Consider the following 27948-nt stretch of genomic DNA (forward strand, 5'->3'; position numbering starts at 1 on the left):
GTGGCAATGTCTGTCTTTTAATCATAGTTTTTAATCTATTTACTACCCTCACCCCAGGTTTGAACTCAGAAGTAATCTACCACTTGAGCCATGCCCCCAGCCCTAATCTATTTACACTTACTATAATTACTAACATGGTTGGGTTTAAGCCTGACAGCTTGCTCTTTTTTTCTACTGGTCCCTTGTGTTTTTTGCTCCTTTCCTGCCTTCTTTTGGATGAAGTACATTTTAGTATTCTATTTTTATCTTCTTTCTTGCATGTTTAGCTGTATCGTTTTCATTGTTCTAGAGATCACAGTATTTTTAAATATCAATTTGTGTTTTATCGCTCCACCTACAGTGTAAAAATCCTTTGAAATCTAATTTTGACGTTCAGCCCTGATCAGAGAAAAGCAACAATGTGGTGATTGAAAAATGTGCGGATCCAGGAATCAGTCTGCCACTTCAAATCCTGTTTTGCAGGAATGCGAGGGACGTGCTTCCAGATAAAGTAATCTCTGAATACTTAAGAGAACTGGTAGAGTCTCCGGTAGGGATTCATTAACTCTAACCTTTTGTCTTATCCAGAGCACAACCGGTGGGTAGTTGATGCTCTCGTGGTTTGCACAACATGCCTGGAGACCATCATTATTCTCATGAAGAACCGGGATAGGGGAGGGAAGTAGGAGGGGATGGGTACAGAGTTTGGAGCAGTTCTCCCACGCACGTTTGCGACAGAAACCTCACTTCAGTCGGCGTTCCCATTTGATGCATGTTATTCACCGGCCTCTCAGGACCGTTTGCCTGTAGCTCCGGCGGCTAGCACCTGGGCGCAGGTACGCGGGCGGGGTGCAGCGCGACGAGTGCGCGCCTCGGCTTGGGGCCGCCCCACTCCCGCTCCTCTAGACCCCCGCCACCCGCCCGCGGTCCCGCGCGGGCTGAGGTCACAGGAGCCGCAGATGGCGGTCCGACCTCACCAGGGAGGGCGCGCCCCGCAGCGGGGGTGGCGAGGCGCGCGGGGCCGATTGGAAGGAGGGGACGCACAGCCGCGGGGCGGAGGAGGGAGGGGCGCCGGGAGGAAGGGGCAGAGCCGGGAAAGCTCCCGCCCTGGGAGGAAGGGGAGGAGGCCGGTGCTTCCTGGCACATTCCCGGCCCTCCCAAGTGACTCACTCGGGCCGGAAAACTCCCAGGGCCCGCCCGGGACTACCAAGCCACCGACCCAGGTAAGGACCGTCGCTGCGCTTCGGGACCGGGCCGCCCTCGTAACCTGGACCCGGCGGGGCCAGGCTGGGCACCAGAGGCCCTCGGTGGCGCAGCTCCCGGGGGCTCCGGATCCCGCACGCCGGCTCCCGTGGCTGCCTCCCCAAATCCTGGGACTGTGGGCGCCGCAGCCCGACGACCCGAATCCCGGGCTGAGCGCAGCTGTACCCCGCGGCCTGTGCAGCCCAAGTTCCCAACTCCCGCCCGACGCACCCGGCCCTGGATCCCGGCCGAGCCCGGCCCGGCCTCCCTCCCGCACGCGGCGGAGCTCGGACGGGGAGGGACGCCTGGGGTTGTCCGGGTCGTAGTAGAAAGTGTTAGCCCTGCGCCGACAAGGGGCGACCAGACCCGAGCTCGGCTTTGCTTTGTGTCCTCCCCCCGCCCCCCACACCCCCCGTCCCCGAAGGAGGGAGACTGTGGGCAAGCGAAGCCGAAGCCCTTCTCAGGTTCTTGCAGACGTGACTTTCGGGCTTTGTTCAGGAGCCAGGATTGCTACGTGGGCCGCGCCGCCCCGCACAGCCATACTGAATTGTGTGTTTTAAGCCTAACTGCATTCACTTCGTTTGCAGCACACCGTGGGCGTGGAAAAGGATAAGAGTGAGTGCGGTTGTGGTGTGAGGAGCGTTTGTAAGCTGGGAACCGAACCTGGCCGCTGTCACCTCCTCCGTGGAGTCTAAACGGTGTGGAGCGTGATTGCCAATTCAGTGCGGTGTGGGATGGGCCCCTGCGGGTCACCAAGACTTGGAAATGCGTATTCTACTAGTTGATTGTATTTAGCTGCGGCCACATCGGACGGTGTTTAGCAGTGTCATGTGCCCAGTGGTGTTTCTTGGCTGTCTTCTAACACGATTCCCTTAGATTATTCCTGGTTGAAACAGCACTGATACCTGGTACTGTGGCTCAGATGACTGACTCTGCTTGGACAACTTGGGTCATCAGCTGGAGGATGCAAAAGTTCACACTAAGTGACTGCTGTGCCTGGACCAATTGCCATCCCTCCTCCCTGAAGGTTTTCCGCATAGAGCCTAGATCCTACAGGCACAGAGCCTTAAATAAAAAGTGAGCTAGATAGACACATATTGTGAGAATCCAGTAAGAAGATGGTGCTGTGGGACTCACTGTGACCCGCTTCCCCTAACTGCATCCTCATTGACAGAGGCAAATGCTGGGGTCCTGGAGAACATGTTTCCTGTGTCAATACATGTGCTTATGAGTCGCTGGAAAAATATATATCCTCTTAAGGTTTTTGACTCCTGGCAACCACTGAGCACATAATTCATAAAGCAGGCACTCTACAGCTTGAGTCATGCCTCCAGTCCATTCTGCTCTGGTTATTTTGGACATGGGGATCTTGCAAACTGTTTGACAGGGCTGACCTGGAACTGCAGTCATAATCTGATCTCAGCCTCCCAAGTAGCTAGGATCACAGGCACAGGCCACTGGCAACAGGTCTATATGCAGCTTTGAGACCGCATCTAAGAGTCAATTTACTCCTACTTGTCCTTAGGGAGTAAAATAAGGGTTTGAAAAGTATAGCTCTAGGGTGCAACCTGAAAGAAAGATTTTGGGTTTTTTTAGGCAGGGTCTTGCTATCTAGCCCAGGCTAGCCTTGAACTCTCTGTATAGCCAGGCTGCCTTGACCTCCAATCCTTCTGTTTCAGAATTTAGATGAGTGCTAAGATTACAGGTGAGCTCCATCATGCCTAGCCTGAAATAGTATTTTTAAGTGATGAGAAAAATCCCAGATTCTAGTTCATTAAAACTTTTAAGTAGTATAGAACTACATATACCAAAAACAACATTCCATTATTATTGTAGCCTTTTCTGCTTGTAACATGGTGAGATCATATGGCATATGTGATCACACATTTTCACTTCATGATATTTGATTTCTTAAAGATCTTGGAAATCTTTAAATGTTGGCATATACGGTTCATGTACGCATGTGTCCCTCATTCTTTTTATTGCTAGTATAGTGTTTTTGTTAATGACAGGAATATTCCAATAAATGTATCATCAGGCAATTTCATCATTGTGTATCATCACTTACACAAACTAAAATGGCTATGAATGTTACTAGGCAATACAATATTAGACCGTTGCCACTGACTGAAATGTTATGTTGCATACAAATATATTCCATAGTGTGGTTGTATTATAATTTATTTAGTCAGTGTCCTGTTAGTTATCATTACTTTTTTTGTAACATTTTTCACAACTCTAGTCAATGCTTATGTTTGTATCTTTGCGCACATGCTCAAATTTATCCTTCTGAAGGCAAATTTGGATTTAGATAATAGCTGACATTTCTTGAGTACTTTATATGTTCCAGGCATCATTCTAAGCCAGGGTAACTTTTCTTATAAAGTTATTCTAATTAAGATATAGTGTAGTACATATATAAATGTCACAATGTTCCCCACCGCACAACTATTATAAAAAAAAATCCAAATTGTGAGTATTCGAGGCTGAGTGGGCCATCTGATCTCTGTGCAAAGTGGCATGGACAATATTCAATGAGTGGCATGACTGTGTGCCAATCATACTTATTTGCAGAAAGAGACAGTGGCCTGTAGTTTGCCAACTCCTATTCTCAGTAGTTTACATACTAATTATTCTCACAACTCTCAGAAGCAGGTGCAACTGTTACTCCCACTTCATGAAGAGCTAACATAAGGAGATGAGTAGAAATTCAAGGTTACATGCAGAGCCAGACTTTGAACTCAACTATCAGATTCAAGTTTAAAAGTTAGAAAGAAGGTGCCAAATACAGTTGGGTAACGGCAAGTCTGTTCTTTGACTTCTGTTAATATCTGCTCCAACAGTGATCAACAAATCCAAATGGGCACATCCCTTGGTGTAGCGCAGCTCATTTCCCTTCATGAGTAATGTGAGCCTATGAAATTATTGTGAAGATCAAATGAGATAATATTTGAAAAGTGTTGTATAAGGGACAGTGACTGTTCATGCTGCTTTCTAAAGTTTTTATATATGAAAAATATATCTTACAGTGTGATGTTTTCACTAACATGTTCCAGTTGCTCTCATTGCTTTGCCATCAAAATTTAGCCAGCCTTGGAGACCACAGGTAAGGGGTGGATTAAGTACACTGACATAATGTAAATATCTTATTTTAGCAGTGAAAAAAAGAAACAAATCACATACAGATTGGAAAGGGAGAATAAAACTGTTCCAATTTGCAGACATGATTATGTGCATAGAGAATCCAAGGATTCTGTGAAAGAAAAAAAAAAAAAAAAAACACCTACCAGAACTAATGAGCAAGATTAGCAAGGACATAAATACAACATCAGTACACAGAAACTGATCTTGTTTCTATGCCATCAGTGTACATGTAAAAAAGGAAAAAAAAATACCATTTTAATAGCTTAAAATCAAATACATATAGGACTGGAGGCATGGCTCAAGCAGTAGAGCGCCTGCCTAGCAAGCGCAAAGCCCTGAGTTCAAACCCCGAGTAGTGCACGGAAAAAAAAGAAAAGAAAATCAAGTGGGTATAAATTGAGTAGAAGTCACATAGGATCTGTAGGCTCAAAACTGCAAAATGGGAATGAAAGAAATCAAGGATCACTTAGGTGCATTGTGGTCATAATTGGAATTCTCAGTGTATTAAAAATGTGTCAGTTTACTCTGAATTGATCTATATATAAAAAAAAATCCCAGTAGGATTTAAGAACAAAACTGTTAAACACCTTTACTGAGGTACAATGTACTTACTGTGTAAAACTACCTGCTTTAAGTGTACCATGATTTTTATATTTATCAAGTGTGCAGCCATCACCATAATGCAGTTTTAGATAATATTCATCACCTCATTAAGATCACTATGACCCTTACAGTTGATCCACATTTCCTGACTCCTGACCCAGGTAACCACCAATTTATTTTCTTTCTCTCATAGATGTGCCTTTTCTGGAATTTCACATAAATGAAAGTATATAATGTGTGATCTTTGCATGTACTCCCTTCACAAGTTCCTTGCGATTGTAGCATATATAGTTTATTCTTTTTTGTTGTTAGACTGTGTTCCATTGAATAGATTTCACTTTTTGCAGGGGAGGAGGTTCATTCACCATCTGGTGAACTATTAGTTGTTTATACTTTTTGCCTGTTTTGAATAAGTATGCTGTGAAGGCTTATATGCAAATCTGCTTGTGGACATGTTTTTCATTTCTATTGAGTGGAAATCTAAAAGTGTTCATGCTGGGTCATAAAATAAATTTGCTTAATTTTGAAAGGAAATCTCAGCAGGGCATTTTTATAGATAAAAGACAAACTGATTCCAAAATTTATATGAGAAGGAAAATAAGTTAGGGTAACTAAAAAGTTTAAAAAATAACATCAGGGTGGTGGGGTGCTCAGTGTAGTCTTGTGTGCATGAGGACCCCTGTTTCCTGGGGGAACTTGGAGGAATGACCTACTGATCCTTTCACTATTATAAAATATACATAACATAAAATTTGCCATTTTGAATATTTTTAACTTTACTTTAGTAGCATTAAGTATATTTATATTTTCCAACCACCATCACTATCTATTCTCTAGATTTTTTTCATCACCCCATACTAAAACTCTGTACTCATTGAATAATAATTCCTCATTCTCCATTGCCTCCAACAACTTGTAACCACCATTCTACTTTCTGTCTATGAACTTGACTATTACAGGTACTTCATAAAAGGAGAGTCATACAATATTTGTCCCTTTGTTTTGGTGGCACTGGGGTTTGAACTCAGGGTCTCATGTTTGCTAGGCAGGCTCTTCGGTCATTCTGCCAGCTCTTTTTTGTGATGGGGTCTTTAGAACTATTTGCCTGTGGCTGGCTTCAAACCACCATCCTCCTGATCTCCACCACCTGAGTAGCTAGGATTACAGGCATAAGTTACCAGTGCCCGGCTTGTACAAGGTCTTTTAAACTAATCCATTTATTTCATTTTTTCAATAATGGGGTTTGAATTCAGGGCCTTATATTTGCTAGGCAGGTACTCTTCCACTTGAACCATGACCTAGCCCTATAGAATTTTATTCCTTTTTGAGGATTTCTTTTTCTTTTCGTGGTGGTGCAGTTTGAACTCAGGGCTTTGCACTTGCTAGGCAGGTGATGTACCTCTTGAGCCAGGCCGCCAACTATTTTTACCCTGATCATTTTGGAGATAGAGACTTGCTTTTTGCCTAGGCTGGCCTGGACCATGACTTCTCCTATTTTAAGCTTTCTGTGATGACTGGGATGACACACATGCCACCACGTGTGTCATGCCAGCCTCTTTCCTTTGAGATGGAGTCTCATGAACTCTGTCCCCCTCCCCCTAGGCTGGCCTCAGACTGTGATCCTCCTGATCTCAGTCTCCCAAGTAGCTACGATTACAGGCGTGGGCCACCAGTACCTGGTTTTCCTCTTTTTAATTTTTTTAATTAGCATACATTAATAGTAAAAGGGAGGTTCATTGTGATAATTTCATAGAAATATGCAATGTGCTTTGAAGAAGTTCACCTACTCTATTCTATTCCCTGAAACCCCTCCTTCTCCAAACCTTTTAAAGCAGTGGTAGCTTTCACTGTGCTTGTTAACTTCGTGTGTGTGTGACTGCACCACTGAACTATGCCTCCATCCCTATTGAATTGTGTTGATACCATTGTTGAAAAATCACCTGAGCTTATATGTAAGGATTAATTTTGGGGTAATCTATTCTTTTTATGGGTCAGTTTTTCTGTCATTATGCCAATACCACACTTCCGATTATTGCAGCTTTATAGCTAGGTTTGAAATTAGGAAATGTGAAATCTCTAAGCTTGTTATTCTTTTTCAGAATTTTTTGGCTCTTCTGGGTTCCTTGAGATTACCTATAAATTTCAGGTGTGTTCTTTCATCTTTCTTCCTTTTTGGCAATACTAGGATTGAACTTAGGGTCTTGCACTTGCTAGGCAGGTACTCTACCACTTGATTCATACCCCAGCCCTGGTTTTTCTATATTAGAGGAAAAAATGTTGGAATTTGAAGTCAGATTGCATCAAATCTATATATAGAGAGCTGGGCACTGGTGGCTCACGCCTATAATCCTAGTTACTTGGGAGGCTAAGATCAGAAAGGTCATGGTTCAAGGCCAGCCAGGGCAAATAGTTTGTGAGAACCCCATCTCCAAAATAATCAGAGGAAAAAATGGACTGGAGTTGTGACTCAAGTGATAGAGCACCTGCTTTGGAAGCATGAATTCCTCCTCCCCCGAAAAAAATCTATAGATGGCTTTGGGTTGTGTGGTCATCTTAATGGCACTACATTTTCCAATTAGTGAACACAGGATGTGTTCCCATTTGTGTCTTAATTTATTTCAACAATGTTTTGTAATTTTTATTGTACAAGGCTTTCATATCCTTGGTTTATTTTTCCTTTTTGATGTTATCATAGATGGAAGCATTAATTTCCATTTTAGATTGTTTATTGCTAAAGTATATAAATATAACTCATTTTTATCATGTTGCTTTCGTAGCCTGCAAGTTTGCTTGATTCTTTTAATAGCTTTAACAAGGTTTTTATGGTATCTTTAGGATTTTCTACATGCAAAATCATGTCTTATACAGTTGCCTGTGTTATGAGGCTGTTTTGTTAGGTGCGTATGTTTATAGTTGCTATGTCACACTGATGGATTCACTTTTATCATAATGCTTGCAGTTCTGGAGATCCAAAAGCATTGTGCCAAATTTGCTCAGCTCTAAGAGAGCCTCTTGGTGATGAAATCACAATGATGGTTGGTTGTTACATGGTGGAACAAGAAGCTAGAGAGCAGGGAGGCCAGTCTTGCTCTTTTTAGAACAATCTTGTCTTGGGATGACAGAGAACTACTTAATCCCTTCCCAGGGTGATGCCCCTCAATGACCTAATCACCTCCCACTATACCCCACTTTCTCAAAGGCTCTACCTTTAATATCACTACACTGAAGACTAAGCCTCTGACACATGAACCGTGGGAGACAAACCACACACACATAATAGATGTGGGACTCTGGGCACACATGGGGATATTCAGGTTGGAAAGGTAGATTTCTTCTTGCAGTGAGTGTACATGTCTAACCTGACATGGGTCATAGCAGTGAGGAGTGACAAAAATAATTTCCGTGCAAGGAGGTACATGAAGAACACACACAGACAGCACTTCTCTTCATTAATTTGAAGCCCCTACTCCCAAACACCTTAGTGTATATTTCCCAAGAATAAAGATATTCTATCACATAGGTTGGTAATTCCTAATCCAAAAATTCAAAATCTAGAATGCTTCAAAATCTAAAACATTTTGGTTTATAGTCAAAACATAGGTTCACTAAAAATATTGTGTAATGATACTTTCAGGCTATGAAAAAATGAATGAAATTTGTGTTTAGACTTGGGTCTCATACCAAAGATCTCTTATTACATATATATACTTATTCCAAAATCTGAAATACTTCTGACCCCAAGCATTTTGAATAAGGGATAGTCAACCTGTATACCACAGGACAGTTACTGCCTTCTGGCCCTTTGTAGAAAAAGAGTCTAGACCTCTGGCCTAGAGAATGTGTTGCACATGTACAGATGTTCAAGAATGTTCTCACAGTTCATGACTGCCAGGTCTCTATAAACAACCTCCATGCCAATCTGCAGGAGGGTGGGCATATAGACTGGTCCATTTGTCAGTGGAATACTATGTACCTGTCAAACACTGCTTCTGGAATGCCATGTGAATGGTGAAAAGAAAGTCAAATAACTACGTATAGTATGATATCCCTTTTATAAAGACTAAATTTTAAAAGTGCCTTTTAAGAATATGTTCAGAGCCAGACAGGATGGTACACTCCTTAGTTCTAGCTACTATGGAGGCAGAGTAGGAGGATTGTAAATAGAGTTCTAGGCCCGAGGCCCAACTCCAGGGATTCCAGCATGTCAGGTCCAGCCACTTGCCCTAATACACCAATTAAAGAAACAAGTAGTGATCAAAGATGGAGAAAGGAAGTTTATCACATGCACAGGCACACCATGCGAAGAAGCAGACTACGCATTTTAGCCCATCTTAGGGGTACAGAGATGAGTTTCAAGGCTACATAGAGGAAGAATTGGGTTGTGGGGAAGAGGTATATGTATAATTATTAAACAGTCCCAGTCAAAGATGTGGTCCAGTTGAATGTCATCTCAGGATTCATCAGGCAGGGCCTGGTCACCTTGTCTTAAGGAGGATGGTTTCCACTCTTGTCAAAAGATGTTTATCCATCTGTCCTATCCTTCCTGTAATCCAAGGTGACCTCAGAAAACAGTTGCTCAGAGCAAAGGCAGATGCAAAATGGAGAGAGTTTTTGCAGACCCAAGTGAAGAGTCATTGCTTTTAGCAAAAGCAGATTGTAAGTATCTATATTATAGGATCATTTAAGCCCAGGGGTTCCAGGGCAGCTTCAAAAAAAAAAAAAGTGTGTATAGATGATATACAACTTATACAAGGTACTTGGGTTTTGTTTTGTTTTTTCTTTTGGTAGCACTGGGGTTTTAACTCAGGACCTACAACTTATACAAGAGGAAGCAGAAGACAGATGTACTGGATGGGTAGGCTTGCTGTGCATCACAAGTGGGAATCCAGGTTTTATTGTGGATAGTTGGTTCACATGTCATTGACCATATGAATATAACTAATTAAGGTGAGAAGATTTCAAAGTGTAAGAATTGTGTGTGTGAAGTCCAATAAAAATTATTCCAGGTCGGAGATGTAGCTCAGTGGTCACGCACAAACTTAGCATGTGTGAGGCCCTGAGTTCAATGCCCAGAACCACCAAATAAATAAACATAATTTTTTATCATCAGTTTATTGAACTTTATATGAATCTCAGTATTGCTTTACATTCCCTAGAATTACATGTTGCCTTACTGCTATTTCTCACATGGGTGATTCTTTGGCTTCTGGTGGTAACGACAGCAGTTTGCTGAGTTGGGACTATGATTACAAACTGCTTCCTTCCCTGGGCCTGGGCTGTCAGAGTTCTTCCTACTTGATAAATTTAGAAATGAAAGAGGAAATTCCAGAAGGAAAAGCTAAAATGTTAGATGTAGTAAAAAGTTAAAACCTTACAATAGCCCCAGCACTCAAAAAAAAAAAAAAAAGTTAAAACTTAGGTTTCAAAAGAAAAAAGCAAGTGAAATGGAGAAGCAAAATGTCTTTAACATCATTAGTATAGTGTGTGCCTGTGTACATTGAAGAAGAAAATGCTGAGCTTCCACAGGATTAAAAGCAAGCAACCCAGGCTGGCAAGTCACAAAAGAAGAAAAACAAACTGGTTACTATATAGAAACGGTGTTTAACTTCAGTGACAATAAAAGAAATTCAGCTGAAAGAACAGTTATTGTGGATGGTGGTATAATAAACTTGGGCGTGTAGACACGTTGGTTTCATTTCCTTTGGATGGAATTGTTGGATCATGTGGTAATTCTATTTTTAATTTTTTGAGGAACCTCCATACTATTTTCCATAATGACTCTACCAATTTGCATTCCCACCAACTGTACATAAGGGTTCCCATTTCTCCACATCTTCACTAGCATTTATTTTTTTCTTTTCAATAATAGTCATTCCCCAGGACCACCCCCCCTAAAAAAAAGTCATTCCCATGGGGACAGGTGGTATCTCAGTGTGGTTTTGATTTGCATTTCTCTGGTGATTGGTGGTACTGAGCATTTTTCATATATTTATCGGTATGTCTTTTTTTGAGAAGTGTCTATTCCAGTCCTGTGCCCATTTTTAAATTGGATTGTCTTTCTGCTACTGGGTTGAGTCCCTTCATATTTTTTTTTCTGGATTTTAATGCTTTGTTAAATGCATAGTTTCCAAGTATTTTCTCCCATTCTGTAGATGCTGTTTAACTTACTAGACTATAAGCATGAAAGTGAACCTGGGTGCTGTGGGAAGACTGCCTTGTCCATATTGATGGTAGACTGCCTTGTTCAGAGCCCTCTGTGAGAGCTAACCTGACCTGCATTCACCTGCAGCTTTAAAGCAGTTATGTGACCTAAGAATCCTTCCTAGCAATCTCTGCCAGGAAAGTGACCTGAAAATACCTCTTCTACCTGGATGTGGTAATATTAGATGTTTCTTGAGTGCAGTGGTGTTCCTTCTTTGGGTATTCTGAATATGCAGTCATTACTGTAATGGAGAAGAGTTGCATGAATGGATGGCTAAATGGCCTGAACTTTGTTTTTGTGAAGGTCAACAGGGAGCAGGCTATAAGATCAGGCTTATGGTTCACCTGAAAGACACTCTTCCTATAGGCTCTCCCTTTTGGTTCGTAGCTGAGGAGGGTGGTTCACACTGTGGCACTGACCACTTATACAGTTGTTAGCTCTCAGGAACATCTGAGGACAGATTGCCCTGCTTTGTGGAGATTGTGGGATCTCTCAGTGTATATGAAGTTGAAACTGCCAATGTTTTCAGCCCAAGTGGCTTGAGAGATTGGGGGATAAGGTATAGGGTGGGAGGGAGTAGCCAAAGTCATCAACTTAATCTCAGGCTTGATACCATTAATGAGCTCAGGCTGTAACTCGAGTCCTTGGCTACAGACCCAATTCCAGGGGTTCCAACATGTCAGTTCCAACCACTCTCCTCAATACACTGGCCACACACAGTAAAAGGGAAAGTAAGCATTTCAGAGCATGTTGGGGGTACACATAGGAGTTTTAGGGTTAAATAGAGGAAGAATTGAGGCAGGGGAGAGAGGTATGCATAATGAAATAGTCCTGGTCAAAGTTATGGTCAAGTTAATCATCTCAGGACTAGTCAGCCTTGTCACAATAAGAACTATAAAACCTTGAAGAAAGAAATTGGAGAAGATCTAGAAAATGAAAAGACCTCCCATGTTTATGGATTGGCAGAAGTAATATTATGAAAATGGCTATACTACCCAAAGCAATCTACAGATTCACTGCAATGCCCCCATCAAAATCCCACAGAAATAGAAAAATCAATCCTAAAACTCATTTGGAAACATTAAATCCCAGAATAGCCAAAGAAATCCTGAACAAAAAAACACTGGAGGTACTGACTTCAAATTATACTACAGCTCCATAGTAACAAAGGTTGCACGGTACTAACACAAGAACAAATACAAAGACCAATGAAACAGAAGACCCAGAAATAAACCCATATAGTTATAGCCGCTTGGGTTTTGACAAAGGAGCCAAAAGTAACACTGGGGAAATGTTGCTGGGAAAACTGGTTATCTCCATGCAGAAGAGTAAAACTAGACCCTCATAGCTCACCCTGTACAAAAATCAGTTCAAAATGAAAAATCAGAGGTCTCAATGTAAGACCTGAAACTACTTCAGGAAAACACTGGAAGATGTAGACACTGGCAGTTATTTTCTGAATAGGACTCTAATTGCCCAGGAAATTACTAATGGGTCTGCATCAAATTAAAAAACTTCTACACATCAAAGGAAACAATTACCAGAATCAAGAGACAGCCCATAGAATGGGTGAAAGTCTTTGCCAGTTATTCAGCAGATAAAAGATTAATATCCAGAATATATAAAGAGCTCAAAAAATTAAACAGCAAAATAATAATCCAGTTGATAAATGGGCAAATGAATAGACAGTTCTCAGAAGTACAAGTGACTAATAAATACATGGAGAAATGTTCAGCATCCTTTGTCATAAAGGAAATGCAGATCAAAACCACACTGAGATTCTGTCTCACCAGAGTCAGAATGGCAGTCATCAAGAAAACAAACAACAACAAATACTGGTGAGATGGGGGGAAGGGAACCCTCATGCACCGTTGGTGGAAATATAAACTAGTACAGACACTATGGAAATCAGTATGGAGTTTCATCCGAAAAACTAAAAGTAGACCTCCATTATGACCTGGCTGTACCACTCTAGGGCGTCTATCCATAGGAGTGTAAATAGTACACAGGAGAGATGCCTGACACCATGTTTATTGTAGCTCTGTTCATAACTCCAATGCTGTGGATCAGCCAAGGTGGCCAGCATCCAGTGAATGGATAAACAAAACATGGTGTACATACACCATGGCGTGTTATTCAGCTGTAAAGAAGAATGAAATTACATCGTTTGTGGGAAAATGGATGGAAATTAAAATCATGTTGAGTGAGATAAGCCAAACTCAAAAAAACCAAATATTGCATCTTTTCGCTGACTCTACACCTAAAATGATGATGATAACGAAACTTGAGTATAAAGGGGGGACTGTCTGGAGGAGGGAGGGAGGAAGGAATGGATGGATAAATAGATACTCCTTTTACTTTCTATACAAGAATGAATCTTAAATTGTTAAATCTGTTGAAATCACCATAAGAAGGGGACTAAGGTAGAAAGGAGAAAAATAGAGATCAATTAATTTGGGCTATAATACCTATCTATATACATGGAAATGTCTCAAGGAACCTCCCTGTATAGCTATCTTAAACAAATAAAAATGTCATTTCTTTTCTTTTACAAACTCGGAGAACAGGAGGGCTGAACAGGTCCTGTCTGGGGCGGGGTGGGAGGGAGGGGGAGCTGTCACTAGTGGGAGAGGGAGGAGGTAGGGAAAAGGTGGAGAGTGAATATGGTGCAAATACTGTGTATACCTGTGTGTAAATGGAAAAATGAGACCTATTGAAATTATTCCAGGAATGGGGGGAAGGGAATAAAGGAAAATGATGGGGTGAACTCAACTATGATATATTTGATACAGTGTAAGAACTTTTGTAAATGTCACAATGTACCCCCACCCAGTACAATAATAAAATAAAATAACTAAAGACGTTGTTAATTTCTAAGAAAGAAAGAAAAAAATGAAGCCCATCAAGCAGTGCTTGAAAACAGGTGGGGGATGAGGGAAGGGGACTTAGAAAATATAATAGAGGAGATGAACTTGTTCAAAGTACACTGCACATATCTATGACATTATCACAATGAAATCCCCTTGTACTATTAATGTATACTAATAAAAAACAGTAGAAAGAGAGGAAAAAGAAAGAAAAGGGAAAAAAGAGAAGAAAAAGTAGTCATTATTGCCTGAGGGCTAGTTTCAACAACTCTTGTCACAAGATGTTTAAGTCCCCTCATTCCGGAATCCGTGGTGACAGCAGAAGACAATAGCTCAGAGCAAAGGAGACAGATGCAAAATGGTAACAGCATTTGCGAACCCATGTGGAGACTCAGTGCTTTTAGCACTGTTAGAAGCAATCCTGGGTAGCTGGCCTAGGACCACAGGACATCTGAAGCTCTTCATTGGTTGTGCCAGGAGGGAGGAAGCTGGCTGAGGGTGGTCAGGGGTTGGGTTGAACCAGACCATAGTGGCCAGGAGGCTAGGTCCTTACTAGGTTAGGCGAAGGATAAAGAGAGAAGAAAGGGTGCATACAGGTGGTACAGGTGCCTGGTGAAAATGGATCAGGTGATTGCTATGTAGCCTTTGATTGCCATCCTATAGCTTCCCTGGTCTGGAGGAGAACCCAAGAGGGTAGCAGGCAAGAGCTGGGCACTCAGAGGCTCAATTGCCTGCAGGACTTGTTTCTTAGCTGTGCACTGCAGAATCTAGCAGATGCACAGCCGTCATAGGCACACAGTGTGATAAGGTGGAGACAAGCAGCTGGAATTAAAGAAGGCTAAGAACCCCCAGCCACGTGGTGAGCTGTGGTGTTTGCCAGTTGCTTAGTGTGGTGCTTGGCAACATGAATGTATGCTTGTCCTCTTGAGTGAAATGCTTGTATTATTCTTTCCAGGTGGGTCTGTGTAGGCCAGCACAGGCCACAGCCCTGAGCCATGGCCACAGAGGAATGTGGGGTCTGTGGGGATAGGGGAGCCCATACTGGCTCTGGAGAGGCACACAAGGTGACTGTGGCAACCTCCTTGGCTCCTCTAGGCTCAGCTTCTGCATCTGTGGATATTCTCCATAGTCTGGTCTAGAAGTTGGTAGCACCCCCTCCATGGTGTAAGCACCAGAGACCACCATGGTAGGGGCTGTTCTATTAGAACAAAGTGAACTGGGAATATTGCTGTCTTCCCTTTGTGTCTCTTAAACATGTACAGGTGAAGGAATGCCATAATCACCAAGAAACATTCTGTAGTTGGTAAGTCACGCTGTCTCTTTGGATCCCATATCATGTAGGAAAACAGCCACCACTACCAACAAGGATCCTACCCACTCCAGGCATCTGTCAAACTGGTCAGCTTTGCTGGTATTTATCTGTGTACCTGGCAAGTTCCACCACTGCGAGTTTGTTTAGTGTTTTCTTTTTCCTGAGGGACAATGGGAATTGGAAGAGTGTAGCACAGACGCTCTGGTGTGGCTGGGCCTGGCATGGGGAGGCCCAGGGAGGGCAGCCAGTGGTCCCCAGGGAAGGCCCTGGACTATTACAGGAGGGATTGCCTTTATTCTGTAGAACACTGGACCATCTTCTCTGCCTTTTATTGGTTTTTTTTTTTTTTTTTTTTTTTTTTTTTAGTGTGAGAATACTTTTTTAAATGAAATCCTTGGGAGCAGACCCAACAGATAAAAGCAGAGCTGAATTTGTTTGCCATCGTTAGGAACCCAGGGGTTCCATGAAAAGCACAGCTGTGGGCAGAGATCGCTATTCTAAAATATAAACAGAAGGAAATAAGGAGGGAAATAAAGTTTAATCTCAATATTAAAAAAAATAAAATATAAAATATAAGCAGGAGAGTGACATCATCAGGGTTGGGGCTTTGCACAGTTAAATTTAAAAAAATGAATGGCAGAAGCAAGTATGAGTTTGGAGAGGTCCAGATTGGCCAAGGACAATCAGGCTGCTTGTGGCAGTGGCCGGAAGCCTGGGGTGTTGGCATCAAGAGGCAGGCCACTCTGTCTTGGGAGACTCGACCCTGGCTGCAGGGGCTGCAGACTGAGGATGAGAGGCTAATTCTGTGCAGTGTGTAGGTAGGTACTCTCAAAGACTCAAAAGTCCTCAGCATACTGTTTCAAGCTTCAGTCCTCATTGTCATGGTGTTTCAAGGCATTTGATTTTTGTTTTTCTGTTGTTAAAGAAGTTCTTTTGAAAACAGTTTGAAATTTTGGTCTGTTAAAAAAATGAATTTCCTAAGTAGTACAGCTGGGCTAGATTTGGTTTTTGCTTTTGGTTTTGTTTGTTTGTTTTGGTGGGACTAGGGGTCGAACTCAGGGCTTCACACTTAACTAGGCAGGCCTGCTACCACTCAGACTACTCCATCTGCTCTGTTGTTTGGTTTTCACTGTAAATGTTTTGCCCCGTCGGTCACAGAAGCAGCCATCTCTCCATGGCAGCCAGCAGCCCCTGCTTAATCTGGCTTAGTTCCATGCTTAGCTGTTTTAACATGTGGGTGAGACAGAAACAATTCAATTAAGCATGCTTCCAAAGATGAGTTATTTTACATGTGAATAGATTGCAGAAAAATACTGGAAGTTTCTACTTTTCTGAGAAGTCCTGTTATTTGCATGTAGAAGAGGAAGAAAAGCAGCTCAACCCCTTGCACACGTTAGCAGAAACATTTCAGTTTATCTTTGCTTGGTTGTATTGTGTAGTTAGACAAGCAAACTACTTTGAAGTTGTAAAATTTAAAATGACTAGTTTGGAAATGTTAGGAAGAACCAACCCTCTTTCTGTTTGATACACAACATGTTGGCTTGTAGGTTAATTTATCACATACATACCAACTGTGTGTGCCACAGGCATGGATGCCTGAACTGGGCATGAACGCCTTCAGTTCTAGTTCTGCATTTTCTGGAGTGTGGCTTAACCGTGTTTTGCAACCTTGTTATGAATGGCCTGAAAGTTTCTATTTTATCAGATAGAGCGCTACTCCTTTCAGTTCCTGTAAAAAGACATGGCCCTCACTTGGTTTGTGTGAGACATTCAGCTCCTTCTCAGATAATCAGCCTACCTGTGTCGTAGTGAATGGGTACTCTGGTGCTACCTCCTGCAGTCCCTGCCCTGTTTGGGGTGAAACCCCCTTGCTCCTGAATCCCTGCCTGCCTTATCCTTGTCCCAAGTAACTTGTGTGGTGTTGACATCATTGTGCATCGGCCTTCCTCAGGGCCAGTGCTTTTGGGCCTGACAAGTCTTTAGACACCAGCTGGCCCCTGCTGCCACTGCCTGTCCCACCAGAGCCCCTAGACTGTTTATGAGCTAAGTTAGTTGCCTTCCTTTTTCATTCATGTCCCTTTTTTCTCTCATCTGGTTTTTGGCCCTGAAGCCTAATATTTATTTTTAGGTGTGTACCTCATATGTTCATAAAGTTATATTTTGCTTAACAACAGGAACACATTCTAAGAACTGTGTCACTGGATGATTTTGTTATTGAGTGAACATCATAGTGTGTTACACAAACCTAAACAGTGTGGGTTAATCACCTGACATGGCCTCTTGATGCAATCAAGGGACAGAGGTGATAAACATGGAATGTGTGAGACTACTGCTGGCCTAACATGGCATACTATTTTATAGTAACTTGAAGGTTTCTTTGAAGGAGAGTTTGTTTTGTTGTTTTTGAGACATAGTCTAGTCATGTAGCCCAGGCTGGCCTTGAACTCATTATGTAGTTCAGATTGGTCTCAAATTCACAATCCTGGCTGTTTTCAAGATATATTTTCCTTGTCTTTATTTCTAACAGCTGGACTGTGATGTGTCTCGGGGTGGATTTCTTCAAGTTTTTCTTTTTTTTTTTTTTTTGGTACTGGGGATTGAACTCAGGGCCTACACCTTGAGCCTCTCCACCAGCCCTTTTTTTTTTTTGTGAAGGGTTTTTTCCAAGGTAGGGTCTTGCGGACTATTTGCCCAGGCTGGCTTAGAACCACAATCCTCCTAATCTCTGCCTCCTGAGTAGCTAGGATTACAGGCGTGAGCCACCAGCGCCCAGCCTTCAGGTTTTTCTTATTTGGGGTTGACAGAGCTTTTAAAATCTGTAGACGAAAAGTCTTTTTCCAGATCTGGGGAGTTTTCAATCATTTTGCAGCTTTTTTTTCAGCACTGCTCACTTTTTCCCTCCCTTCTTACATTCTGATGACACAGATGTTCAGGCGTTTTTCTCTTGTCCCAGAGCTCCCTCAGGCTCATTTTGGTTTTTTCTCAAACTTTTTTTTCTCTCTGCTAGATTAGATAATTTAAATTCACTGAATCTTCCTTGTTCTTGAACTAATGTACGGGGTGTTTCAGATTTCAGTGTTGTATCTTTTAGTTCTAAAATTTCCATTTGGTTCTTTTCATTTTTGGTTGGTTTGTTGCTGACCTTGAATGTTTTCATTTGATTTGGGAGTGATATGATTGTTTGTAGGACATTATCATATTAGGTGAGTTGAAGTCTGGTAGTAGTTGCCACCCGTGTTTTGTATTGGTGTTTTGGTGTCTGATAATTGTTTTCTTCTGTAGGAATTGAAATCTTCCTGGTTCTTTGTGTGCCGAGTTACTTCAATTGCAACCAGACAGTTTGGATATTGTGGTATGAGATGCTGGGCTTTATAAATCCCAGGAGGATACTGGTATTTTCTATTTTAATAGGTGAAACCACCTGGTTAGATTTAGGCTGCATTTTCTAGGTTGAGGCTCAATGTCAGTTCCATTTTCACAGCTTCTTTGGTACCATTTGAATCTGTCTCATTTGATGCTGCCATGGCCGTCTGAGACCTTGTATTGTCTCAAAGGTGTGAAAAGGATCAGATCCACACTTGTGCTGCCTGAGGATAGGCTGGAAATTCATGAGCAGTTTTGTGGGTTCACTTTTCCTCTCCACACTGCTCCTGGGACTTTCTGAGTCCCTGGGGCTTCCCTTTTCTGTTCTCTAGCTTAGGAGATTTAGCTCTGACCCTAGAGACACAATTACAGTATACTCAAGGCTGGCCATGAACTCCCACACTACCCTTTTGTCTTTAGCCCAGTACTGGAAGGAGTGATTTCAGGGGCTTCTGGTCAGTGACTTTTGGCCCACCTATTGCTCTTTCCTTCTCAGAACACTGCCTAGCTGCCCTGGGGCCCCATCCAGGCTCAGGGCTGCCCCCCAAATCCTATCCTGGGTCAGAGCTGACTGTGTCCTGTTGGAGTCAGAGCAGATTAAGTTGAAGGCAGGGTGAGGATGCCCACTCCACCCCTGGAGCTGGCACAACAGGTATTTCTGTGGTGTTGTCCACCTACATTTCCGTTCCTCTTTACACCAACCTTGGCATCTAGGCTTTCTCTCCCCTGCTTACCTCGTGCACCATGACTCTCCCTCCAGTGGTAGTCCCTGTGACTGCCTCATACTCCCTGTAATCCAACCTGTCTGTGCAGGACACAGCTGGTGGCCAGGGGCAAAGCTCTTTTCTTCTCCATCTTAGTCCTTAATGTGTTTGGAGGAAGTGCGTGGGAGGTGCTTCCCTCTAAACATACAAAGGGTTGTCAAACCATAGAGAGCCCTCAGCACCCCTAGCTAGTTCTGTGGCCCCAGAGAAGGGAGGGTGGCAGGAAGTGACAGCACATGTGCTGGCCTGTGTTGTCTGCACCAGGCTATCCAACAGGCCAGGAAGGAAAGGCTTCATGGGGACTCCCTGTCCCCTGGCCCAAATGTCCCTGGAATTCTCTCATATTCCAAGAACTGGCCATGATCTCATCAGCAATCCCCAGTGCCCTTGGGAAAAGGGGAAGGAACTAGGGGTCTGGGTGCCCAACCTTGGAAGGCTTGTCAGGTGCTCTCCACACCCAGCCTTCTTCATAGAACAGCTTTGAGTTTTGTTCTAGCCTAGGATGGCTGCCCAAGTGACACTAGAGGATGCACTCTCCAATGTGGACCTCCTGGAGGAGCTACCTCTGCCTGACCAGCAACCCTGCATCGAGCCTCCACCATCCTCACTGCTTTATCAGGTGGGTCCCTGAGCAGGTGTGAGGCATATAGCCAGTAGCTTGGACCTCAGTGTGATGGTTTTTCTCTTCCCTTCAGCCAAATTTCAACACTAACTTTGAAGACAGAAATGCATTTGTCACTGGCATTGCAAGATACATTGAACAAGCAACTGTCCACTCTAGCATGGTAACGTGGCCTCCATGTCTTTGTTCTCTCTGTGGGTTGACACATTTCACAAACAAAATGTACTTTTTTTGGTATTATCCTGATAGGCTGTTATGCATGTAGTGAGGAAAAAGAAAAGGAGATGAATGATGTACCTTATAGTTCTAAGAAAGTCTTTTGCTTTTTTTTTAATCATACAAGCTGTAGGCTCTTTTTGAACATTAGCATCTCTGGCCCAAGAAAGCCTTTACCAGTGCTCTGAGGGTGCCTATTCTGTTTAGTGCTCATTGTCTTTCCAGACCTGCACACACTATTACTATAATTACACATTTTAATGATTTCTGATCCTTTTCACGTGTCAGGAAAATGTGCCAGAGAAAGTCATCTTTAATAGCTGCATAGTCCATTTTGTTAGATATCCCCAATTGACTTTTATTTTTTTATTTACTTAGTTTCCCCCTTTGTGTAACTAAAAAAAAAAAAAATGCCATAGTGAACATGTCTGTAAATATTGGCTAGATTTGTAGAAGTGAAATTACAGGGTGATCATATCAAAGCATCTTTAAAAAGCTGTTTCCAGATTGCAGTTCACATTTTAAAGAATGTCTATGTGTTTTTTATTATTATTATTTTTTTACCAAAGGGAATGGTATGAAAGAAAGAGTAGAACACAAAAGCTGTTTTTAAAAATGACAGTTCTCTTCCCATGGATATTGTCTGTGGATTTTTAATGCCTCGGGAAGTTTAGACCTTTTCCTCTTACATACCCAGGGCTGGAAGCCCTGCCTATGAGTCCTCTCTGTGAACCCGGAAGCCTTGTGTGACCTGGAAAAGAGACTGAGGACTTTGTGGGTTTTCATGCTGCACTGGATAGGATGACTGCCCTGGGTCCTGTGGCCCTGCTCAGAGCTGCCTGTGTGTCACTCAGACCCCTCTCCAGCCTGCCAAAGCCATGGGGGTGTTTGGGGTTTTCATTGTGGTCCCACTGTAGCATCACCAGCTTCTTGGTAGGCTGAGGTCCCTCAAAGGAAGAGTCAAGAGTAGTTTTCAATACTTTGTTCTAGATTTCAGTAACTTGGCATTTTCTTTCATATGCCTTTGATTTCTTTGATTTGCTGTGTGTCCTGCAGAATGAGATGCTGGAAGAAGGCCAAGAGTATGCTGTCATGCTGTACACCTGGAGGAGCTGCTCCCGGGCCATCCCTCAGGTGCCCTGCTCCATCCCTACCAGGCCACACCTCATCTCCCCTCTTTCCCCCACCTACCCAGTAGGAGCCCCAGCTGCAGCTGCCCTAGGTTCCCATTGACAAGTGTTTCTCTATTCTCAGGTGAAATGTAATGAGCAGCCTAACAGGGTGGAAATTTATGAGAAAACTGTGGAGGTCCTGGAACCTGAAGTCACAAAACTGATGAATTTTATGTACTTCCAGGTAAAACAGCAAATAATTGGAGGGATTTAATGTTGAGGAGTGGGAACAAAGGGCATATAAATTAAATCAACCATGACAGTTTCTGAGATAAAACAGAACTAAAGCCTTTGACTATCTGCTACTTTTCTCACCCATTCAGAATAAATTCTTCTTTTGTGTTTCAATTCTCTTCTCTATTTGAGAGTGAATTCATATTTCCTTTATAAAAGCCTGCTTCCTATCATTTCAAAGTGTAATGTGTGTCTAATATTTCAGGTGTCTTTTTTATTGTTTGTTTGCTTGCTTGTTTGTTTGTTTTTCTCTTGATGTTACTTTGACCATCCTGGTGACTGTTCCTTGTGGTCCTTACCTTGGCCTTGGCCTCCTTTGACCCTTTGGTGAGGCAAAAAGCGCCTGCATAGAGCTGAGTAGGGGCTGAATTTTTGTTTTATCTTAAAAGTTGCCAAGAGGAAAAATCTCTCCCACTTTTTCACATCTGAAAGTTATAATATCTACATTATAAATGCTTTATTGAAGTATTTTGCTCAACAGCTTTGCTGAGATATTCAGCAAAATTTTTTTACTTTAGGGACGTAGTAAATTGCAAAATAAATAATGGTTGTAACAGATCAAAACTTGAAAATTGCTTTACAGACATAGTGTCTACCTGAGACCCATAGGTGGGTATTTTATCAATGAGTAACAGTGAATGCAAAGTTGTGCTTGAAGCTGGGACATGGATTTGATGCACCACGGACCTGGGCTCTTCTGCCTTCCCTTTTGTCTGCTCAGAGAAATGCCATTGAACGTTTCTGTGGGGAGGTTAGACGCTTGTGCCACGCTGAGAGGAGGAAGGACTTTGTGTCGGAAGCCTACCTGATCACTCTGGGCAAATTCATCAACATGTTTGCGGTGTTGGACGAGCTGAAGAACATGAAGTGCAGTGTGAAGAATGACCACTCAGCATATAAGAGGTGAGCAATGACCTGGGGCATTCAGCGGGTCCACTCAAAGAGGGCCCATCTTAGCCTTGTTGGTAGCACACATCTCCTGTGTGCTAAAATCATCACTTTTGGCTGGCAGAAACAACTTACCAGTCTTGGAACTGTGTGAATACATGTTTCCAGGAATTAAGTGCAAGTGTAGGTGGTAGATTATGTAGCTGGAGAGGACTTAGCACTTCCAGATCAGCGTTATGTGTTTTGGGGGACCTCTGCCCTTGGGAGACATACACATACAAGATGGTCATGAAAGACAGGCATTTGGCTCAGAGAACATCTTGGCAAGGGGGTAGGTGACTTTTGCACCCCACAGGGGCCACTTGGGCATTGGAGCTGCAGTCCTCCAGAAAGATGTTACCACCTCTTCTTGACATTTGTGGGTTGAATATCCCTGGCAGGTGCACCATCACATTAGTGGGCATATGTGGCCCGTGGATTGGCAAGGGTAACTCATGGTCACGCTGAGCTTTCGGGTCCTCTAAGGAGCTCTTCTGGAAGCTTTCTTTTTGAAGCTAGAAAACGTCTGGAGAAGAGGCCAATGATAGGGGTATTCATCAGCTGCTTGTTGGTATAATGACGTACCTGAGACAGCCTAACTTTGTGAAAAAAAGAGGCTTTTTTAGCTCACAGTTTGGGAAACTGACAGTCCAAACAGCGTGGCTCAGATTCTCGAGGGCTGCTTACTTCTTGGAAGCATGTGCCAAGAGGGAGCAACCAGTCACCAAGCAGGACAGCAGAGACTCGAGTCAGGCTTGCAAGAACTGAGCAGATCCATTTCAAGGGTACATCCCAATTGACCTGTGGACCTGTTAAGGATTTCAGATCACCCCCAGTCCTGCCACCTTGGGGACCAGGCTCCTAACATGAAGCTTTATGGGGATAAACCACATCCAGACCACAGCAGGGAGGATTGTGAGGAGTGGATGTAGGCATGGCTTAACATATGCTTCTGGAACACTATGGGGGCTGTTAGTGATAGTGAGGTAGCTGTGTTTTATTTTTCTTTTTGGGTGGGGGGGTAACAGGGTCTTGCTATGTAGCTTCTTGAGTACTGGGGTTACAGGTGTGCACCAGTCACTATCCAGCTATAATTTTTTTTTTCGGTGTACTGGGATTTGAATCAGGGCTTCCACTTGCAGAGCAGGCACTGTACCCCTTGAGCCACACCCACACCTCCAGCCTATTTTGGTCTGGTTATTTTGGAGATGGTGGTCTTGTGAACTATTTATCCAGGTTGGCCTTGAAGCTCAAATCTCCTGATTTCATCCTCACAAATAGGATTACAGGCATGAGACACTGGTGCCCAGTTCCAGCTGTCTTTTAATGGACTTTCTTTACTAAGTCTGCTCAGTGCTATCTAAGGCAAGTTGGGCTGGAATGAGCTGCTAACTTCTCTTTCCTCTTGCTGAGCAAGGAATCTTGTTCTAAAATTAATTTGGAAGAGATTTTGCTTTACATCAGAATTCATTGTGCTTAAGTTGCCTCTGGAATCATAGAACTCTTTATGATAAAAGCAACTTGGACAAGACACCAGAGATTTGAGGAGGAAGAGGAGGCAGTTGAAGGTGAGCTAGATTTGTAGGAATGATAAGCCTTATATGAAATTAGCTCAGTGTTTCAGTCATCACTTAAAATCAGCTCTGCACAGAAGTCTAGACTTTCTGAAACACAAAATGATCTCTGGAGTTAACCCCTTCAGGTAGAAAAGTTTGTCCCCACTTGATAACAGTATTTGTGGTATGACACCAGTGTGTGATTGGCTGTCAGAGGAAGAGGAGGCTCTGGAGGTGGAACCTGCCCAGCTTCAGAGCATAGCTCCTGTTCCCAGCTGCACAAGTAACTAACTTGCCTTGCAATTTTGAGCAGCTTAGAAAAATAGGGGGAGTAGGTAGCATCAGTAATTTTCAAAATTTTAAAGATTTTCTTTTTTTCTCTCTTAGCAGCAGGATCTTATTCCAGAGCCCAGTCTACAAACCAGTTTAGAGAAGCGGGGCATCCGACCCCTGTGGCCCCTCAGCTGTCTCTTCCTGTGAGCTTTATTGGCTAACATTTCCACTCTCCCCAGGCCCTTGAACACATGCACACACATATCCATTTCTTTGGCACCCAATTGGCAGTCATCAGTGCAACCTCTTGTGAGTGTAAATGTCACAATAACCCATAACGTTGTGGTGAGGCTTGATGAAAGCAGTGAACACTGTCCTTAACTCCTTTATTGCCCATCCCCCCACCTCTGCAGCTACTCAAATCAGGAAAATGACATAATTTAAGAAGGCAAGGGGTATTAGTATATGAGTTAATATTTTAGCAGTATATCATTTTTAATACAGAAACTAGTGTCTTAAAAATAAAGTTACAGTTTATTTCTCTTTTACCTAAAAACGTCCTGATTTTATTTTATTTTACTTTTTTAATTTTTCTTTTATTCATATGTGCATACAATGTTTGGGTCATTTCTCCCCCCTGCCCCCACCCTCTCCCTTACCCCTCCACTCCCTCTCTTACCCCCCCTTACCCCTCACTACCCGGCAGAAACTATTCTGCCCTTATCTCTAATTTTGTTGAAGAGAGAGTATAAGCAGTAATAGGAAGGAACAAGGGATTTTGCTAGTTGAGATAAGGATAGCTATACAGGGCATTGACTCACATTAATTTCCTGTGCGTGTGTGTTACCTTCTAGGTTAATTCTTCTTGATCTAACCTTTTCTCTAGTTCCTGGTCCCCTTCTCCTATTGGCCTCAGTTGCTTTAAAGTATCTGCTTTAGTTTCTCTGTGTTGAGGGCAACAAATGCTATCTAGTTTTTTGGGTGTCTTACCTATCCTCATACCATCCTTGTGTGTTCTCGTTTTATCATGTGATCAGAGTCCAATCCTCTTATTGTGTTTGCCCTTGATCTAATGTCGGCATATGAGAGAGAACATACGATTTTTGGTCTTTTGGGCCAGGCTAACCTCACTTAGAATGATGTTCTCCAATTCCATCCATTTACCAGCGAATGATAACATTTAGTTCTTCATCATGGCTGCATAAAATTCCATTGTGTATAGATACCACATTTTCTTGATCCATTCGTCAGTGGTGGGTCATCTTGGCTGTTTCCATAACTTGGCTATTGTGAATAGTGCCGCAGTAAACATGGGTGTGCAGGTGCCTCTGGAGTAACCTGTGTCACAGTCTTTTGGGTATATCCCCAAGAGTGATATTGCTGATCATATGGTAGATCAATGTCTAGCTTTTTAAGTAGCCTCCAAATTTTTTTCCAGAGTGGTTAAAACATCCTGATTTGAATCGTCTACTGTTGACTAGGGAGCTCCTTTGCGTTCAAGACCCAGGGTTCCTGTTGTCCTCTTGTTCTGCCATTGTCATGTATTGCCTCATGGTCCAAGATAACTGCTTGAGCTCCAGCTGTCATTTCTACATCCTGGTCAGCAGGGAGGAAAGAGAAAATAAGGCTACATTCTCCCTTATAAGTATACTTTCAAATTCCTTACAATCTTTTTACGTTATGTGTCATGGCCCAGGCCTTGGTCATCTGGGCACATTTGACTACAGGGGAGGTAAGGCACATTGCTACCTCCCAGAAATTTTAGGCTTGGTCACAGGAAGAAAGGCAGGAAATGAATTTAGGGTACATTACCAGTCTTCATCATGGAAACTTTCCTTTAACAGAATCCCAGAGACTCTTAAGTTGCACAGACATATTCTTTAAGTGGGCAGTTTCTACCATATTTTCGTGGGGGACAGCTCTGGATGTGCAGACTCCTTACTCCCACCTCCACATTACTGTGTTAGACCTGCTGATTCAGCATGTACCTGCAGGATTATTGGGCCTCACTGTACAAGTTCTTTTGTGTGCATCCAATTATCAAGATGCACATGGTTGGCAGAGCCAGGACTCTGCAGACTTTGGGCACCACTGGCCTCTGAGACAGCATGACCAGGGAGAGGGACTCCTTACTGAGGTGTGGCAGGCAGCCCCTGCAGGAAAAGAACACCAACATTGCTGGTCATCCTCATTGCAGGGCTTATGGAAGTCACAGTGCAGGCAGTGGGCCTTCAGTGACTTGGGGGACAGGGAGCCCTTGCTCCTCAGATGTGGCAAGCATTTACCAGTACATGCCCAGTGTACAGTTGCCCTTCAAGGAAGTCCGTTGGCTGGGGACAGCAGGGTGATAAGCTCTTTGGAGCTGTGTAAGGCACATCTAAGTTGACAAAAGAGCCCCCTGGAGTTGAGGCTGGACACATACCAGGAGGCTGAAATCATAATTAGCTTCTACAATCTCATTTCTACAGATAACTGCACATAGAAGAGAGGACTTAGATAGGAGAGGAGTCCTGACTTTCCCAAGCTTTTGTTTTTTTAATCAGCATGTTGGTGCATTTTGAGATTAACTGTTTTTGCTTTCTAGGGCTGCTCAGTTTCTACGCAAAATGGCAGATCCACAGTCCATCCAGGAGTCCCAGAATCTGTCCATGTTCCTGGCCAACCACAACAAGATCACACAAGTAAGACTTGTGTTCTCAGCGCAGTGTCAATGAGCTGTTTTGTCAGCGGTGCTAGGAGTAGGCAGTGGCACACATCTCTTCCTCTCTGTTTAAGTCTCTGCAGCAGCAACTTGAGGTGATTTCTGGCTATGAAGAGCTCCTGGCAGACATCGTGAATCTGTGTGTGGATTACTACGAGAACAGAATGTACTTGACGCCCAGTGAGAAACACATGCTTCTTAAAGTACGTGCCATAGCTAGCATGGAGGAAGCACAGTTGTACACAAAGGCTGCACTTCATCTAGGATCTTTTTGCCAACTTTTCTTTATTCTCATGGTGTCAGGTATGTGTCCTGCCTCTGCACACAGTCTGCACTGCAGACTGTCGGCACATCCCATGAGTGTGTCACAGTGAGTCACACACCAATGCTGGGAGAAGGTGCTCATGGGCCAGAGGTCCTGAGTCAAAGGTTCTCTCAGCAGAGCTCCTATAAGGCCCCACTTGTTAAAGATGTGTCCCTTAGGAGTTAAGGGTCCCTTACTATCTATGGGAAATTGGTTCCAAGACCCTTGATACCAAAATTCATGGATGCTCAAGACGTTTAAGTAAAACGACAGAATATTAGTGTGTGCCCTATGCACATTCTCCCATCTGAATCATCTAGAGTGCTTAGAATACCTAGTGCAGTGTCCATGCTATGTAAATAGTTTTTATATTATTTGGAGAATAATGACAAGAAAAAAGTTTGTACATGTTTAGTGCAGACAATTTTTTTTCTTTTTGTAATATTTTTGATTTGTGCTTACTTGAA

The 27948-nt window shown here is 43.0% G+C and overlaps 1 protein-coding gene across 2 annotated transcripts in view; it reads left to right on the forward strand.

Annotated features, from left to right (window-relative positions):
- Window positions 1-1077: 1077 nt before the first annotated feature.
- The window catches only part of Cyfip1 (cytoplasmic FMR1 interacting protein 1), a 95276-nt gene continuing 68405 nt past the window's right edge, over window positions 1078-27948 (forward strand). For both annotated transcript variants that reach the window (XM_074061865.1, XM_074061864.1), the window contains exons 1-9: window positions 1078-1202; window positions 19209-19364; window positions 19973-20095; window positions 20172-20261; window positions 21371-21448; window positions 21569-21670; window positions 22442-22623; window positions 27061-27157; window positions 27252-27380. In XM_074061865.1, coding sequence (XP_073917966.1) covers window positions 19332-19364; window positions 19973-20095; window positions 20172-20261; window positions 21371-21448; window positions 21569-21670; window positions 22442-22623; window positions 27061-27157; window positions 27252-27380 — 834 coding nt within the window. In that variant the 5' untranslated portion in view covers window positions 1078-1202; window positions 19209-19331. The remainder of the gene's footprint in view (window positions 1203-19208; window positions 19365-19972; window positions 20096-20171; window positions 20262-21370; window positions 21449-21568; window positions 21671-22441; window positions 22624-27060; window positions 27158-27251; window positions 27381-27948) is intronic.

The sequence above is a fragment of the Castor canadensis genome, chromosome 19 (assembly GCF_047511655.1).
Source record: "Castor canadensis chromosome 19, mCasCan1.hap1v2, whole genome shotgun sequence".
Lineage (NCBI taxonomy): Eukaryota > Metazoa > Chordata > Mammalia > Rodentia > Castoridae > Castor > Castor canadensis.